The sequence below is a fragment of the Lissotriton helveticus genome, chromosome 3_1 (genome assembly GCF_964261635.1).
Source record: "Lissotriton helveticus chromosome 3_1, aLisHel1.1, whole genome shotgun sequence".
Classification (NCBI taxonomy): Eukaryota; Metazoa; Chordata; class Amphibia; order Caudata; family Salamandridae; genus Lissotriton; species Lissotriton helveticus.
Window position 1 is genome coordinate 1,813,327,059 of NC_136061.1, and position 19,359 is coordinate 1,813,346,417.

At 46.5% G+C, this 19,359-nt stretch overlaps 1 protein-coding gene across 1 annotated transcript in view; it reads left to right on the forward strand.

Annotated features, from left to right (window-relative positions):
- The window catches only part of RHCE (Rh blood group CcEe antigens), a 292,091-nt gene that overhangs the window by 202,172 nt on the left and 70,560 nt on the right, over nucleotides 1-19,359 (forward strand). Inside the window, exons 5-6 of the mRNA XM_078682715.1 lie at nucleotides 15,036-15,202; nucleotides 16,305-16,442. Of these exons, the coding sequence (XP_078538841.1) occupies nucleotides 15,036-15,202; nucleotides 16,305-16,442 (305 nt within the window). The remainder of the gene's footprint in view (nucleotides 1-15,035; nucleotides 15,203-16,304; nucleotides 16,443-19,359) is intronic.

The window sequence follows — 19,359 nt, forward strand, 5'->3', positions numbered from 1 at the left end:
GATTGTACTACTCGGGTCCCCCTGGTTGATTTGGGAGGCTGCTTCCCGCCCTCGGAACGCGCCGCCATTGCGGATCAGTCGCCAGAGGAGCTGTCCACCGAGGCGAGGCGTATGTGCTGCACTAAACCAGGCTGAAGATCACAGGGCCCAACACTCCAGGGCCAGCTCCTGCGCGCCGCGCCCCCCAGGTACAATAGTCAGACGCCGCTGACGCACCAAGCAGCCCCCCAAGCCTCTGCTCTACCTCCTCCGCCACGAAGTCGCGGTTCCAGGCAAAGAGGCGACGGGCAGCCAATCCTGCGCGGCACACACACCAGTCGCCCACAGGAGAAGGAGATGCGATGGGTGCCCGAGCCAGCAGAACTCCGGCCCCCAAAGGTCAATGGGGGGGCCCCAAACACAAAACCACCTGTGGCACGACCCTTCGATGGAGCTCCTGCAGTCAATTTCAGGGCATGGGTAGCCACCGGGTGCTCGCCGTCTTCGTCTGCCCACCCGGCTCAGCAGGGGGTCACCGCGTCACCCGACGCCCGGCACCGGCACCGGACGTACTGTCAAGGTGCACTATGGCCGTCTTCCGTCTCCTCGGGGGGAGGGGCGGGGGGGCAGGGGGGGTTCCACTCTCTCCCCCACCACCACTCAGACTGGGTCCACAACTCGGCTGGTACCTCCGCAGCCGGACGGCCACCAGTATCCTCAGTGCCCCCTCACTCGCGGGTCTCAGCCCAGGAGCTCCAGTGCTAATCACACAAGGGAGACCCGACAAGCCTTCCCCCCGCCAATGGGATAAACCGCGGGGGTACCGCCACTAGCAGAGCGCCGTCCCCGATCAGTCCGTGCGGCCACACCGGGACGCGTCCGGCCACTTCCGGACAATCACCCCGATGTTGTTGCGTTCCGGGTCCCCGGCTTTCCAGCAGCTGAAGGCCCAAGTTTCACACGGCCACAGCTCCGGCTCCCATCACTCCCGCGGGCTCGGAGTTAGACCGATCACCGGTGCCACTCTTCCGCCGCAGATATTTGTCCTCAGCGCCACAGGAGACAGTCAGTATATGTTAGGCGAGGCGCGGGTCACACAGAGCTATAGGCTCATGCGGCCATATTGTCTGGTCGCGTAGCTCCTCCAGAGGCCGTTGGGTTTTAGGCATGGCACCCAGGGATGTGTGCCTTGTTGACTCTTCACTTTTTTCTGCACAAAAACACCCAGCCTGCAAAGGCAGTGTGTGTGTGTGTGTAAAGGTACAGCGCCTCTAAGGGTGGCACAATAAGTGCTGCAGCCTTAGAGGCCATTCCTGGCCAAATTGCCCTTGGTACCCATGGCACCTTTTACAAGGGGCTGTCATGGGGCCAGAGAGGGGTCAATTGGGGATACAAGGTACAGTTTTGGGAAAGAACACAGGTCCTGGGTACCTGATTGGTAAGGACACAGGGCACATCAACCTAAAGTGCATCAGTAGTCTGGCATATAGCGGGGGGGGGTTATGGCAACAAAAACCCAGTTTCCTACATGTATGTAGTAATTGATTGCCCTCTCCTTTTAATTAGGCATTGGAAATTCTTAAGATAATTATCTATCAAAATATAGTGCACTGTTGCATCTTCTTGCATTTGATGTTTTATCAAGTATTCGATTTTTAGATGTAACTGAGGGTCTATGGATCTTTTTACGATCAGTGAGAAAAATGGCCTGGCACGAATTAATTTTATAACTTAATAAATGGGCATTTTAATGCACATGATTTTTGTAATTGATATTTTAGGTAGTATTTATTTTTTAGATGTAACTGTGAGTCTAGGGTGTTTTTTTATGTTCTGCGAGAAATATGGACAGTCATGAATTTAAATGTAGAATTTGATGTATGTGATTTAAAAATTTGAAGCTGAATTGTATTGGTTTAAAGGACAAATGTCCAAATAAATTAATATTTGATCTGTTCTGATCTTACAGTTCAGTACATGATCTGAGATGAATTACCGTAGTTCCAGTATCATGCACCTGACCAGTAAGGCCATCGATTTAAATCAGAGGAAAGAGAGATCGCAATTGACAATCAAGAGGGGAATTTAATTGTAGGCCTCGATGAAGAACATTTCCAATCTCCTTCTGAATATAAGGAAGCCATCATTAATTCTTTTTTTTAAAGTGATAGGCACTCATACACCAAGGAGCTCTAGGTCTGAAAAAAACGGCTTGACCTTGATGATGAGTATGATCAGGTTTGGTGATAGAAAACGTCTGGAAGTCTGGATAGAACAGTTTACCAATATATCTTGACTAGTGACTTGTTGGCAAGGTAATTGGTCTTGACCAAATGAGATGTTTATTGGGAACAAATGATGGAATCTCAGTGCCAATGTGGTATAGTTGTGGCTTCTCATGCCAAGCCAGAGACTAACAGCATGGATCCGGACTCTTTGGAGTTTTTATAATGTTTTCTTTGCATGGTCTGTAAAGACACCATTACAATAATCCAAATTAAAGATTATCACGGATTTTTGCAGCTGTAGGTTCTAAAAAGGTAATTTGGAGACAACAATTACTTGGAGATTGAAGGGTAGATCATTATCAAAAAGAACCCCAAAGTTACAAACCTTTTTCACAGGAGGTCGTGAAGTACCCAGATATTCTGCACACTAAACGGTAGAGTGTATGAATTTGCTAGGCCCATGAGCAAAATACCAGTTTTATCACCATGTAGGCAGAAACAATATTGAAGCATTGAATGGTGCATCCATAATAAACAATATGACACACTAGGAGAGTTGTCAGTATTGTGTTCAATTTGACATAGATCTGAGTGTCATCCGTGCTACACTTGGTTACCAATCATCCAAGCATCACAATGCAAGTGACTGGTGCTATGTAGCTGTTGTAGAGCAAGGATGAGATAGCAGAACCCCATATGTTTAGGGATTTTTAGAAAAAGGAGCCCAGTTTAACTAGGCGAATGTGGGCTCACAGAATGGGAGCTAAACGACAAAGCCAATTGGTCAAGCCGTACATTGTTGTTAATAGTATCAAATGCGACAGAGGGCAGTACGAATTATAGCTGTTGCTTTGATCAAGAGAATGTTTAGAAGCATTGCCTCAGTTCCTGGATGAAGTCTAAACCCTGATTTCAAATCACTTAATCTGCCATTGGACTCTTAGAAACGAATATAAATCCTCAGATTGGTTTTTAGTAAGCAAGGGCTTGAGAACCCAATTTCTTTAGACTATTTCTTTAAATTTCTTTGTGGAAATTTCAGTGTCAACAATATGGACTGGAAGTTTATCTTTTTCGCCTAGGTATATCAGAATCTCTAAGAATAAATGTGACATGCACTTTGAACAGCCAGAGGTTTCAGCGTCCTTTGAGTGCCATCCAATGCATTTGTTGTCATTTTTGGAATTAGATGTTGTGGTTTTCAATTAATGGTGCACAAGTGTATCGCCACTGGAGGATTATGATAGTAGCCACATATGGAAGCTTGTAATGATTGATTGAAGATGCCCATTTCTCATGTTTCTCCATGATAGGTAGGCCATGCCTAAATTAAGGTTTTTTATGAAGCCCTCCTTCAATACAGAATTTTCATAGAATGGGGTCTGACCAGTAGAGATATTGACAACTATTTAGGAAGAGTTCAGGTGTCAGAGATAATACTCAATTGAGGCTGCATACTCCTGACCGGATTCATTATTAACCAACTGGGTTAAACCCATGTTATCGATGACCCCTTTAATGATTTGGCTATTGCTATTGAAATTCGCCTGGTCATCAAATCAGACATTTAGATCGCCCAGAATGAGAGCATGTTTTGAGACAGTTAATATATGTTGAGCAGGACCGAGGAGGTCTGTTTTAGGTCAGTGGTATATTAAAGAATATACACATGTGATGGTCAGCCTAGAGACACTCAATTATGAAGTACTAAAATGAGTCAAAGGATGGGCCTCGAAGTACCTTCCAGGGCATGAAGTTGGAGTATATGACAGCTGGCTACCCCTCTATTCACATCTCTATTCTTGATAATAATGGTTTGGTTGTCAATCGGGATGTTTGTGATATCTGGTGCTGTCATAAAACTAAGCCTTGGTAGTGGCCAAAAGTGGAATGCATGGCTTATGATTTGATAGTGAATCGAGTGGGCAGTTTGGATCTTTTATTGAGGACGGAACCTATGAAGAATTTGCCCTGGGCAATAAATATGGTTGGATCATAGTTAATCATTGTATGGTTCCGAATTAGAGTAGTGCCTGAGAAGGATTCCATGTTGGGATCCATGTATGAGTAATCTGTAATAATCAGTGTGGGTGATCTCATGAGTAGAACTGATATTGGATTGCTGGAATGAGGCACGATAGAGATGAGTGAGTTGTACAAGGGAAGCACTCCGGGGGAAGCGCTGGAAGTTTATGACTCTGCGCCATCTTATTATGCAGTTTTGTTGATGCTTTATTGGGGACGTTCTGATGTCGGTTGCTCAAATGCAGAGGTATTGTTATGCTTTGCTTGAAACATTATCTTCCCATTACTGTATATTTTTAATGATTATTAGTGTGTGAATAAGGGCCAGATGTATCCATGGGTTTTACCCATTCTGTGTCTATGGGAAAATGTGTTCATACGGCCTTAAGTTACTATCAACTTGCAACTACCATGTTTTGGAGCCTCTTGAGAGGCAAGCTATAGCAATAAGAAGATGTTTCCTATGTTTGATGACAGGTGTGCAGAAAAGCAGGTCTGTGTTATTTTTAGCTTTTACTAGATATAAAACTGCCATCTTATTAATATTTTAAGATGTGAGATGGTGTTACTTTTGATTTGATTTTGCTATGTTTATACACCACTGTTGGAGGATAGAATATTTTGAAGCTGGCAAGGCAGTATGTAGGCATGTTTGAAGGAAATGCCAAAGATGTGGAAATCAGTAGAGGACTTGGAGTCAAAAGCAGCCCTGGAACATATGTTTATGCCAGCCCCATGTCATATTGAGTGATTGAAGGCAGAGAGAAAAATTATTTACTTGCCTACAAAAAAATGTGTTTGTTTTGTCAGGTCTGTTTGCCTGGGTGGATAGCTGACTTTCCTTTGTCCAAAATCGGTCACCTGGTCTTCAACCTACTGCAGGAGGAGGGGGGTCCCTGTTCCCCCTATGGCCAGTCAAGCCCTGGTGGGAAAATAGATTTCTAGGCATGTATTGGTTGGACAAGGAGAGAACATTTATGCCCTATAACATGTTACTCAGACGTGGAGTGTGGTAATAGAGTAATTGTTTTCATGAATCATTGAAGGTAGATGTCACTTGTGTTCTAGAATGATATTAACGTCCACTAACCAGGAAGAGAAAGTACAACTCACATCTGAAAATGGTATATAACTGTGAAAGGTATGCCACATTTTCTGGGATTGTTACTGATTGATGCACCTTGCATAGGTATGTTTGATTATAAGAGATGCATTGGTAAGGGTACAACTTGCCACAGAGAGATGTTACACATTTATCTCGTTACATTAATTTCTCATGATGGCGTCACGGTTGGAAGACATATGTTTTTCTTTTCTGTGTTACTCATTATTCTCATAGTTTTGAACTAAAAAAATCCTGTCTCTGATAACATTTCTAGTGAAAACATCACCTACTAGATTGAACACAGCTGTAGACTTTTGAGCGAAGGTTGCCTCTCTTTTTACAAGGACATCCTAGAGAAAACAATTTGTTTTCTGTTTTATTTATTTTTTATTTTAATTTTAGTTTATTCAGACAGATATATAACAAGCAGATACAAAGACATGCATTGCACAGTAAATTGCAATTTTGGCATCTTACATGTGGGAGCCAGGAACAGTAAGCTACACAGTTCAATCACAGTACACAGATGTATATTGCAGGGATAGACTGTGACGGCATGTACATTAGAGTAATGAACAGTGTAGTGAGTGTTGAAGTTTGATAGTGACATATGTAAGCAGAGCGGGTCAGTGGGGTGCTATGGCGCCTGAGTCAAGGAGAGAGGTATTGACAGCCCACCAACACAATGCGCCTACAAGGGGTGTCATCATCTCAATCAGATTGGTGGCGTGCATAAGGTGCTAGGTGTTAAGACAACTATTGGGGTATTTCCTGTGAGCCATCCGCCATCAATGGTCTAGTATCAACAGGGGAGTGTGCATCACTTTCCCTGAGCCAAGTTGTGAAGGGTTCCCAAATATCTTTCAGGCGAGATTCCATTGGCATGAGGTCCCAAAATGTCGCCAGCTGCACTTGACAATAGGCTATGTCTCTGATCCATTCAGGGACTCGAGGGTACTTAGGGGCTCCCCAATGTATAGCCAGTCTATGCTTTGCAAGCAGTAGCAGCATAGCTGTGAGGTGGCGTGACTCAGGCGGGATCTCCTCCAAGTAGCCAAGCAATGCAACTAATGGGGAATGTACCAGCACCAGTCCAGTGATGGCTTGTATGGTGCCATATACCTCCCCCCAGAATTTGAAGATAACTGGGCACCCCTATGTGATGTGTAGGAAGGTGGCAGCTTCAAGTTTGCACTTCCAGCAACGCGAATCCGGTCCAGCTTCAATTTATATAACTGTAAGGGGGTACAATAATATTGATTTAGAAACTAAAAATATATAAGTCTCAGTTTGTAGTTTGGGGATAGATATCTGAGTTGTGAGCAGAAAAATGGCCATTGTTCATCCGTGGGCAGGTCCACTAGCTCATTCCTCCACTGCTCGAGAGCTTTTGGGGTGGCCCATAGGGTATTTGTTTGCGTGAGGTTATAGTGCTTGGTGATCAGTTTACGAGAGGACGGTGCGAACAGTAAATGTTCTAATGGTTTCATAATAGCTGGGGATGTTGGAAAAGTAGGGTGAATTGTTTTGCAGGTGGCCCTGAATTGATAGTATAGGAGTAATTCCAGAATAGGTGTCTGTGTGCTGTCCTGACCTATTGGCTGTTCCAAGAATGTGACTTGTGGGTAGAGGTCGCCTAGCGTAGATATGCCCATTTTACAGGTGTGATCTATGGCGCCCTTGTCATGTAGGAAGGGGAAGTGTGGGTGGAACACAAGCAGTGTGGAGGGTGCGTATAGCAGTGGGGTACCTGTCCGGTTCCTCATGCCACCCCAAGCCCAACTTAGGGCTTCAACTGTGTTTATTTCGTTGCCATTTCAACAATAGGGTTTATATGCAGCCGCGTGCAGTGGGGTGGGGTCAGCTACATCCCTCTCAGTGGCCACATGGGGCTGAAAAAGGATGGGATGTACCCAAAAGTGAAGGAACTGTGCTTACGCTCTTAACACATAAAGTTTGAGGTCTGGCCCACCTAGTCCTCCCTTCGAAAGTGGGCGAGTTAGCAATTCCCAGCTCACCGTGGGTTGGCCGCCAGCCCAGGCCATAGCAATCGTGATGGACTGCAGAGATTAAAAAAAGGCCCGAGTTAAGGGTATTGGTATATTAACAAAAAGTTATAATAATTTAGGGAGAACGATCATTTTAAGTATGGCAATTCTGCCCGCAAGTGTCAGAGGTAAAGCGGCCCAGAATTTTGACTTACCCTCAAGCAAGTCTAAAAGCTTATCAAAATTCAAGCGCCATATTTGTTGTAGGTCTTTGCTTAGCCACACGCCAAAGTATTTCACGGCGTCAACCGCCCATGTAAGCGGATATTCCAATGTGATATCTAGTGGGGCATCTATGAGAGGCAGGATGGAGGATTTTTACCAATTGATTTTTATGCCAGACTTACTGCCATAACGGAGGACTTCTCTTAGTACAGGGTTTGCATTTTCGTCTAGTTTCTGAATGTATAGTGTAATGTCGTCATACATTGAGATAATAAGGTTCCTAGCTGTAAAAACTAGACTTTGGGCAGAGTGGTGCTGGCAAATTTTAGCAGCTAGTGGCTCAATTGCTACAGCGAAAAGTAGCGGTGACAGGGGGTCAGCCCTGCCTTGTTCCGCGGGTGATGGGAAAGGGTTCTGAAATTAAACCATTCGTTTTGAGTCGGGCTGTGGGTTTAGTATATAGCAAACTAATTAATTTGAGCAAATTTGGGGCTGAAGCCTAGTCTAGGCAAGATAGTAAACAAGAAGGGCCACTCCAGAGAATGAAACACTTAGGTTGCGTCCAGAAATGCTGCAATGGACGGAATTTGGGGGTCAGTTTGGTGGATTGTGGAAAAGAATGTACGCAGGTTGTGGGCTGTTGACCTGCCTGGAATTAAACAAGATTGATCAGGCCTTGCGATAAGTGGCAAGAGCTGCTGTAGTCTGTTGGTGATCAGTTTAGTCAGAATTTTGGCATCAACATTAATTAGCGAGAGGGGCCTATAGGAGTCACAGAGATTCATCGCTTTCTCTGGTTTCAATAGGGAAATAATTACTGCTTCTCACATGGTCGGCGGCAGCACCCCAATTTCCAGTGATTCTTGATAGACTTCCAGAAGGCAGGGCGCAAGTTCTTCTGCATATGTCTAATAAAATAGTGCAGTCAGCCCATCCAACCCCAGTGCCTTTCCGGTTGGTAAGCCTTTAATCACCTGTGTGATATCTTCGACTGTAAAAGGTTCGTCTAAATATTCTCTGTGGTTCGCGCTCAGCCAGAGCAGCTCAATTGAGTCTAGGTTTTTGCCTAAGTCGGAATTGGCTGCCCGTTGCGTGGCAGGGTATAAGGAAGAACAGAATTTAGTCAGGTATTCATGAGTGGCCACTTGTCCTCTAATAGGGGAGGGAGGAGTTTTTGTCAATCAGTTCGGCTTCAAAGTTAGGGGATGTGTGTTGTTTAAGCGCATTGGCCAGGTTCTTACCTGGCCTGTCACCCTCCCCATAGCCCTGTGCTCTAGAATATTTCCCAAGGAACCTGGTCTCCCTATCCGTCTCAGTTTCAAATTCTGAGATTTTGCTCCGTATAGAAGCTAAATGCCTGGGGCCGCTAGAGTTGAAGTACATCAGCTCAAGAGATTTGATATCCTTCTCAGCTTCGTGAGAGTAGAGTGAATAGATCAAAGTACCCCTGATTGCTTAGAGATACAAGCCCCTCTGATTATTGCTTTGAAGGCCTCCCATAGTATAGAAGGAGAGTCCACCGATCCCTCATTAGTGGAAAAAAATTGTGTGATGTCAATTCTGATTTCCTCTTTAAATGCTGCATCTAAAAGGGCGTGTGGTGGAAGTCGCCAGCTGAACACACGAGGGGATGTGTGTGGAATCCTCCACTGGAGCACAACAGGGGCATGGTCAGAGAGTGTGCGCAATAGCTGTAGCAAGTCAACGGTCCAGGCCGCGACATCGCACATTACAAGCCAATAGTCCAGTCTGGACCAGGCACTGTCATAGGAAGCGATGCAAGTGATCTTCCTCGTGTTCGGGTGCCTGCTGCGCCAGATATCAAGGAGCCCATGTTCAAGTATGATGTTATTTAGCTGTAGTGTTGTCTTTAGATGTGGATTGTGAGAGGTACCTATCCTATCCCAGTCATTATTCAGAATGGCATTAAACTCACTATCCCAAATAACTGTATCTTCTCCTACAGTCATAATCTTGGCCCATACAGTGAGGAAAAATTGTGGGTCATCCACATTCGGACTGTAGATGGCACCAAGGTAACCTGTGTCGTAATGAGGGAGCCCGTTAGAATGACATAGCGCCATTCGGGGTCTATTTGTGTGTGCGGAGTAGACCAACCGAGCCCTCTTCTAATCAATATCGATCCCCCCTGGCGTAATTGGAGTATGAAGCCGAATATATCTCCCCCCAATACCCATTTACGTTGGGGTCAGTAGCATGCTTCAAGTGGGTCTCTTGGAGGAAGCATACGTCGATATGGTGCCTGCGTAAATAAGTATGTATCATCCTTGCCTTTCGAAATCATTGAGCCGTCTCACATTCCATGTAAATAATCTAGTTTCAGTCATGGTTAAGCAGCAAAAATTGAGTGACGTGATTCAGGCTTAGGAAGTATATACTGTGTTGCATCAATAATGGAGTGAGGAGATGTCCTTTTTGCCATCAGTGTTTTACATAAAAGTGGAGGTATTCCTTCAATGTCAGAATCAAGAGTGCTATTCAACCCATTCAAGTGCAGTGCGATCAGTGATCTTGTGTCTGTGAATGCTTTAAATTCCCTTTCCCATCCCCCTCCCACAACAACCTCCCAATTAGGTCGTGACTGGAAACCACCCACCCCCTTTGAAGTGCCCCAATAACCAAATGAGAACATAGAACCATGGGAGATCTCCCTGTGGGGGCCTGGGATGTTGGCTGTTGACCTGCAATAGGGCAGGGTGGCCAGGCTTTGTCATGAGAGACGGAATCTGACAAATAAGAAGCTAAGGAATTAATTGAACCATGAATCTAGCAGTGTTTGTCGCTTTGGCCAGTATTAGGGCTAGTACAATAATATAACATGAGCAAAGCCAAAATCGCAACTATTGAATAACCGTAACAGTACAATCAATCAGAAGCTGTTCAGAACTGATGTGTGTCAAAAAGTAGAGGAATTGACATCAGTCAATCATTATCACTCAGGCTCAATTCAGGGACGGAGTGTTGCAAAGAGCGAGGAGGCGATTTCCGCGGGCAAATATGTTGAGTATTTTAAAGCCGACTTAGCGTCTGTAACAAAGTGAGCTTGACCATCATGTGTGATTTTTAGCTTCACCGGATACAGCAGGGCATACCGGATGGAGGGGTTCTGTAGAATGTGTTTCGCTGGCATGAATTCTCTGCGTGTGGCATGTACTGCAGGGGTGTAGTCAGGGAAGAAGGATAGTTGGTTTCCATGATGTGTTATGGGGCTTTTAGCTCTTGCTTCTATGAGGACTGCATCCCTGTCCTCATAGTTCAAGAGACGTGCAATGATTGGACGTGACTGTGCACCTGGTGGCAGCCGGGGGCAAAGGGATCGTGAGCACGCTCCACAATCATGACTTGTGAGAGCACCTGGCCAAACAGTTCTCACAGCAGATTTTCAATGAATGGTTCCATTTTTGGGATTGCGGTAGATTCTGAAAGGCCAAGAATTCTTAGGTTGTTGCGTCTAGAATGCGCCTCGAAATCTTCATTCTTAGCTTTTATTACAGCAAGAACTTTCTCCATGCTTAGAATTTGCATTCTGGATTTGGCCTGAGAGTCTTGAGTGTCTGACAGCCTATTCTCCAGGACATCCAGGCAAGTTTCATTTTTTTTTTGTAAAACAATTTTTATTGCAGGGTTATGTACAACATACAGTGCCACATTTAGTATCATATAGTACAGAGTCGCTGTTCACTCATTGCTTTCCAGATGTTTTGTACACAGCCTTTCAGCCCATATTCCGGAGGCAGGGCGGCGTCAATTCGCAAAACAGTGCTCTCTCTGGACCGGGCCGTCCGCTACTGTCAACATTTAAGGTTCTCCGCCCGCTGCTTTTAACTTTTGAATGTGCTGTGTCGCACTGCTGTTCCAGTAAGGACGTACATGTTCCACTGCGGGATCCCCTTATACTGAACTCCCCTCCCTTCCCTCCCCTCCCGGTGTCTGCGTCTGTGCTCGGTGCAAGCATGTGCTCCTATACTGTGGGACTTCGGAGCTATTGTGTCTTACTGTGTGCGTGTGTCCTGCGGAAGTGCTGCGGACGTGATCGTCACTGCTGGGGCTGCCACGTCTTCTGTCTCCTCCTCCCCCTCCTCTTCTATTGCGCTATCTCTTAGTGCCTGCACTAGTATTTCCCATGCCATTGCCGCTTCTTGCGCCTTGTCGTCTGAACTACGGCGGGCCATTTGGTAACGTATTGTGCTCTCTGCAGTCGCCCATTTCAGGAATTCATTCAGCCACCTCCTATGTGTCGGTCCCACCTTTGACTTCCACCCCTTGGTCAGCTCTCTCTTCGCTATGAGTAAGCCCATGTCTATGAATTTGCTCGACAGTTTGTTCTTTTTCGTGTGAGGGAACCAATGTAAAATAGTGACCGCGCTGTCATAATGTAACTCCCTTTCTGTGACTGCATTCAGGGTCTCCTCAATTTCCCTCCAATACTCTTGCAAACAGGGACAAACCCTTAACATATGTACTAGGTCAGCTCCTATTTGGTTGCATCTGGGGCATGCCGCGTCTTCCACGTGAAAGTACGCTGCGATTTTACTCGGGGTGAGGTAAGCTCTATGGAGGATATAGAGGTGTATCAGTTGGAAGCGCGCGTTCCTGGTGCTCTATCCAGGCAAGTTTCATGTGCCTCTATCTGCTTTTTAACTGTATCTAGGCTTGAGGTGAGTGCATTAATTTTGTTGTCTATTGTTTTGAGGCTGGAGCGCACATCCAGCAGGATGGATCGCATACCTTCCTCCGGTTGTTCCGCCATTTCTTTGGGGCCTTAGGCAATGTCCGGTTCAGTATTCACCTCTGTTGTACGTGTTTGACGTTTACTTTCAAATGGGATTTTCACTTGCTTAGGGTCAGTCTTACTCATGGTAGCGTGCCTTGTATTGTGACCATGAATTGATCCAGCTGAGCTGCCAGTCTCCGCCAGGCTATCGGAGTCAGTGCAGTTCGCAGTAGTCAGCCTTGCAGGGGAGTACGTTAACCAATTACCCCTAGTGCCCAGGCTAATGGTGCGCCCCCTTCTCGTGATTTCAAGTCCAAAAGAGCACTGCTCAACTCAGAGGGGGTTCAGAAAAGGGGGTGGTGATGAACAGAGTGTCTGAATTAAGCAGACCACTCTTACCCAGTCCAAAGATCAGGGCTTGATCCATCACCGTTATTTAGCTCACTGCCCCATCCCAGCTCAGAACCTGGCTATATGCAAATAAGTAAGAGTGGTCTGCTTAATTCAGACACTCTGTTCATCACCACCCCCTTTTCTGAATCATTTTGTCCACCATAAGCGTGGAAGGGTATACTCAGATGTGAGTCCCTTGCTCATTGCACCATCAGGATTCAAGCAAGCCGGGCCGACGACGGCTGAAATGCCAGAAACCGGTCCCCAGAAGCTGGTTTCCTTCCCAGTATAAGAATTGGCTTGGTAGTTTCTGAATCAACTCAGAGGGGGGGCTGGAGGCAGGACCCCTATAGCAACAGGACAGGATGGGGGGCCCTCTTTAACCACTGGTCTGGAGATAGAGAGCTAATGGGCCGCAGTACAGCCGAAATCACAACTCCCCAGGAGGAGGAAGCAAGTCAGCGGAAGGTGCCTACAGCTTGTTCCACACAGGGCCGCAGGCAGTGAGTTGTGGCCGTGAATCAATCCAGTAGTGACCCACCAGTCTATCAGGGTTTGAGATGGTCTTCAGTCGCCAGCGACGCAGTTTATGCCTTGATCCCTCTGCGCACAATGTCCAGGTTGTTGGAGGTGGTGCGTCACGCCTCGTGTTCTTGAGTATGTGAGGCTGGACTCAAGTTGGAGAGGGGGAGCAGGAGGCAGGATTCCTATAACAGTAGGGCAGGAAGGAGGGCTCTGCGCTAGCCGTCGGATGGGAGGGAGAGACCAGGTGAGCCTCAGCACAGCCAGACCCGCTACTCCACAGTGCAATGCGGGGGAGCGGACCAGATGGCGGAGGCCCATCCTTTTCTCCCTCTATCCTGCATAGCCGCCACCCCAACAGGCGCGGCTCCAATGCGATAGTATACCAGGGGTTCACCAAGGAGCAGGAAGTGAGCAGGCCTAACACCGCCTCAGACCTCCCCCAACAGGCGTGAGACGTCAAGTGGGGCCCGGGCCCACACAGCGCGGCCTAGCCCTGTCCAGCCCCAATCCTGCCCCAATCCTAACCCCGGCCTTTACTCACCGCACTGTCACTCAGCGCCGCTCGCTCACACCTCCATTTTCAGCGTCTCCAGCTCGCCCCTTTGCGCAGGATTTTGATGGCAGCCGTCAGCAGAAGGATTCTCCAGCTCGCCGTAGTCCTCACCGGGAACAGCTCAGGGTGTCGCGAGAGAGCGCCTACACACCACTCGGCTGGGCCCACACCTGAAGGCACAGGCCACCGCCAGTCAGGGCATAAAACACAACCCCTGTTGGTCGCCAGTTGTCTCGAGTGTCCTGAAGTGCGAGGGAGTGTTGTGGCTTCACAAGGGGTTCCAAGCAAGTTCGATGCCGCTACAGGGCCTCTGGAGGCGCGGTGGACGTTTCCAGCCGCGGGTCTGCTCCCGGCGTACTCCGGTGGGTTTCAGCAATTTCTGGCATTGCAACACGGCTGCAATTGCACACACACAGCTCAGCCGATATCATCTCATGGTGGCGTAATTCATGCAGTCTGCTGAAGGGTTCTTGGGTTTGCCGCAGTCCGCACCAGGATCAGCTCCGGGCGCCACGAGAGCGCACATACACACAACCCAGCTGGGCCCACACCTGAAGACACAGGTTGCCGCCAGTCAGGGCATAAAACACAACCCCGACGGTCACCAGCCGCTTCCAGTGCCTCGAAGTACGAGGGAGTATTGTGGCATAAGCGGTTTCCGGGAAGGTTGAGGCCACTACCGGGCCTCTGGAGGCGTAGCGGGCATTTGCAGCCGCTGGTCCGGTCTGGGCGCACTCCGGTGGGTTTCAGCAGTTTCTGGTGTTGCAACATGGCTGTAGTTGCACACACACAGCCCAGTCGATGTCATCTCATGGTGGCGTAATTTATACCGGCAGAGTCTGTGCCTGAACGCGATTTTTAAGGATTATTAGGCCTGGCCTGCAGAGCCCCTTCAGAAGGCAGCCATTCTGCAGCGCGTTGTAGCCACGCTCCCAACAACCTGTTATCTTTGATTGCATCCTCTAATACCTTAACAATGTGTTCCTTTTCTTGTTGGTATTTTGCTTAAAAGTTTAAAGATTTTTACTGTTGCACAAAACGCAAAGAAAATGTTAAAAAATACAAACTGGAAGATTCTAAAACTAGCAAAATGCAATCCATCTTGACTTGTTTGATAGAAGAGATTAGAAATATATTTTGATATCATGATGCTGGCAAAGCCCTTAGCTGAGGTAGACAATGGTGCATGCAGTATTATATGGTTCCCATGTCAATTGCTGTGAATATGTTTTGTGTAATGGGATGTGAGTGATACCAAAAAATGTATGTTGTCTTTTAGGAACTCTTTTCCTTTGGATGTTTTTTCCTACCTTCAACTCTATGCTGATTAGAAACCCTGCTGAGAAGCAGAACGCAGTGTATAATACTTACTATGCGCTTGCTGTGAGCGCAGTGACGGCGTTTGCAATGTCAGCCATGACTAACGAAAAAGGAAAATTGAACATGGTAAGTTTAATTATTTTCTCGCACATGGTCACTCGTTATCTCTGGTGCAATGGAGTTCCAGGATAGAGATGTCCCTGATCCTACATCTTGTCCGTGTTCTTAGAAAAATATTGCAGGGATACTGAGTCCATTTATTAACTTTGTGACCCTTGTGATCCACTTAGGTGCACACAAAAAAATCCTTGTAAGGGCAAAATCAAATGCCTGGCTTAAACTCAGGGATGGCTACTTTCTACTCAGCATACAGGGATTTTCCTTCAGGGACACTCTGCGAGTATGGTGGGATTTTCGTATTCACAAATTTACTGGTAGTGGTGGGTTTGAGAGAGTTAATGGTGTAGACCTGTAAAATTTGGGGAACACGCAGAAACCTAAATATATGTAGGCACTGACCACTAATTTGGAAGAAATTTCCTCCCCAGGATATGCTTGCAAATGTATTCATGACAAGGGCAGGAGTAAATACATTTCCCAAATGGAAATGGGGGTGGGGGGGTAAAATCCCCTCAGATTGTAAGAAGATCTACAGTTTGGCTATTTGTGCTTCCTCATTGGGATAAAAAAACAAGCATTTGCAATGCAATAGGTCTTGCATTTATGAGAGTTTGAGCAATTGGCATTGTAAATGGCAATGCTTTTTATTTATGTGTTTTTTTTAAAACAGATAAATAAAAGGCATTGTCTTTGACAATGTCAATAGTTTAAACTCTCACAAATGCGGGACCTATTGAATTGCAAATGCATGCTATAATTTTTTTTAAAGCATTAGGATAGAGCGTGAGTATTTGAGAAAATAGTGCTCAGAGGCTGTAATTAAAGCCTACGGGAAGTTATAAAATGAGACAAGGCGGTGCTAAGGAGAGACACTAAGACTTTTGACTAATGAACAGCCACAGTTTACAGTGGACAGTGACACAAGCCAATGAAAAATGTGGGCAGAGCTTCAAGTCTATACCTCAATACAGCATGCCTCGCAGTGCAGTGCATGCGCTGCCCAGACTCGACCTAAAAAGGCAAAAACAATAGGAAATGAAAAATCTTTATCATTTTTTAATATTGCTTTTAACAAAGCAGTAAACTAAAATGTGTTACTTTTTTCCAGATGCATATTCGCAATGCTACTTTGGCAGGAGGTGTGGCCATTAGCTTTTCAGCATCCATGATCAATTACCCTTGGATTGCTATGACTCTTGGACTTCTTGCTGCTATGATATCCATGCTTGGATTTAAGTCCATGCAGGTAATGAGAGACTGCCGATTCCTTTTGTCATGTTCTATCGATTAAATTGTTTATTTGTATCGATTAAATTGTTTAATTGTATTTCCGGCAGTTTGCAATAACATCTGTATTACTAGCCCATTCAAAAACATGTACACACTTTAAAATGAATGACTTGCACTATCATGTACAAAATGTCAAACTTTTGCAATCATATAACAAGTACACGCAAGCAGCTGTTCGGAACTCCATCACAAGCAGAAATCGGTGTTCATCACTCAACAGATGTCCTAAGGAAATGATCAGATACAAAAAAAAAGACTATTTTCTGTTTAAATGCACTAAAAACAAAGTGGCGGCCTTTGGCCAGAAACCCTAAAACAAATCCTCATTTATTGACACCTAATCACAATTCATGACAATATTCCAGTGCAAAACTGCTTTTCCTTGGTTGGTCACTGCCCTTTGTATGTGTGAATACTGGCTGAATGTCCGTGGTAGGTGTAATACTGTGAGAGTAACAACCCAGGTAGGTCTAATGTCAGTGTCCTATGTTATGGCGACGTCATTTTGTCCCTATGAGCTCAGCCTGTACCATTTTGGGTATGTACTTGTGCAGAGCCATGTTAAGAGGAGAGCATATGAAGAAATGACGGACTATTTACCAGGGTAAGAGCTAAAGGCAGCATTTCGTTTCCTCCTAAATTTAATGGGGACCAATTCAGAAAAAAATGCATGACTATCTACTTGAGTATCCTTAGAAGAAATGTGCAACAACAGATCAGTGGCGTAACGAAACTTGAGGGGGCCCCCCTGCAAACTACACGGAGGGGGCCCCCCTCCCATCCTCTGTGCCAGTCTAGAGCTCTCAGGCCAGCGACCCGCCATACTGCAGGGGATGCGGGGCGATTGTTACGCCACTGTCACCAATACAGCCGTTATAAGTAACACTGGATAGTGGAGCTAAAGGTTGGGCTTAGTCTGCCAGCAGGCTAACATAGGTGGTGGTCCATTCATTACAGGGTTCCTGCCATCAGTACGCCAGGGAAGTTTGCCCAATTGTAGGTGGGTTTCCTGATGGAGACTCCTGTCATGATATACAACATCGGGCCCACTCATCATTCAGTTTTGACAAAAGTGCATCCACTGCTCCTTCTCGTTTCCGTTTTAAAACATTAGACAAAACGACAATGCAGTATTTCAAAAGCAGATGTAACTACAAAGAGCACATTTTGATAATACACTTTTATTAGTAGACAATAGCAATCTTAATAGGCATTGCATAGCTTCATACACACTGTGACCCCAATTCCACCACATTCTCTCTCTCTCTCTCTCTCTCTCTCTCTCACTCTCTCTCAATGAGTCAGTCTCTCTCTCTCAGACAATCAGTCTCTCTCTCTCTCTGTCATTCAGTCTCTCTCAGTCAGTCAGTCTGTCAGTCTCTCTCTCTCTCTCTCTCTCTCTGTCAGTCTGTCAGTCATTCGGTCTCTCTCTCTCTCTCTGTCAGTTTCTCTATCTCTCTCTTTCTGTCAGTCTGTCAGTCAGTCAGTCAGTCTCTCTCTCTCTGAGTCAGTCAGTCTCTCTCTCTCTGTCAGTTTCTCAGCCAGTCAGTCTCTCTGTCAGTCAGTATTCAGACTCTGAGTCAGTCAGTCTCTACTCTCTTTCCACTCCATCTATCTCTCTCCATTCTCTCTCTCAACTCTGTCCACTCTATCCCACTGTCTCTCTCTCCACTGTCTCTCCCTCCACTGTCTCTCTCTCCACTCTTTCACTCTCTCACTCTCTCTACTCTCTCTCCAGTCTCTCTCTAGTCTCTTTCCACTGTCTCTCTCTCTCCACTGTCACTCTCTCCACTGCCTCTCACTCTCTCTGCTCTCTCTCCCTTCTCTCTCTCTTTCCACTCTCTCTACTCTCTCTCCACTCCCTCCACTCTCTCTCCACTCTCTATCCACTCTCTCCACTCTCTACTCTCTCTACTCTCTCCACTCTCTCCACTCTCTCACTCTCTCTCTCTCTCTTTCCACTCTCTCTCTCCACTGTCTCTCTCTCCACTCTCTCTCTCTCCTCTCTCTCTCCACTGTCTCTCACTATCTCTACTCTCTCTCCACTGTCTCTCCACTCTCTCTCTCTCTCCACTCTCTCTCTCTCTCTCCACTGGCTCTCTCTCCACTCTCTCTCTCTCCACTGTCTCTCCACTCTCTCCACTCTCTCCTCTCTCTACTCTCTCTACTCTCTCCACTCTCTCCACTCTCTCACTCTCTCTTTCTCTCTCCACTCTCTCTCTCTCCAATGTCTCTCTCTCCACTCTCTCTCTCTCCACTGTCTCTCCACTGTCTCTTACTCTCTCTACTCTCTCTCCACTCTCTCTCTCCCTTCTCTCTCTCTACTCTCCCTTCTCTCTCTCTACTCTCTCTCTACTCTCTCTACTCTCTCTCCACCCTCTCTACTCTCTCTCTCTACTCTCTCTCTACTCTCTCTACTCTCTCTCTCTCTCCACTCTCCTCTCTCTCCTGTCTCTCTACTTTCTCTCCACTCTCTCTCTCCCCTCTCTCTCTCTCCTCTCTCTCTCTCTCCACTGTCTCTCTCTCCACTGTCTCTTCACTGTCTCTACTCTCTTCCCACTCTCTCTCTCTTCGCTCTCTCTCTCTCCACTCCCCCACTCTCCACTCTCTCTCCACTCTCTCTCCACTCTCTCTCCACTCTCTCTCTCTCCACTGTCTCCTGTCTCTCCACGGTCTCTCCACGGTCTCTCCACTGTCTCTCCACTCTCTCTCTCTCTCCCCTCTCTCTCTACACTCACTCTCTCCCCACCCTCTCTCTCTCCACTCTCTTTCTCTCCACTCTCTCCACTCTCTCCACTCTCTCTCCACTCTCTCGCCACTGTCTCTCTCTCTCCACTCTCTCTCTCTCGCCACTCTCTCTCTTTCCACTCTCT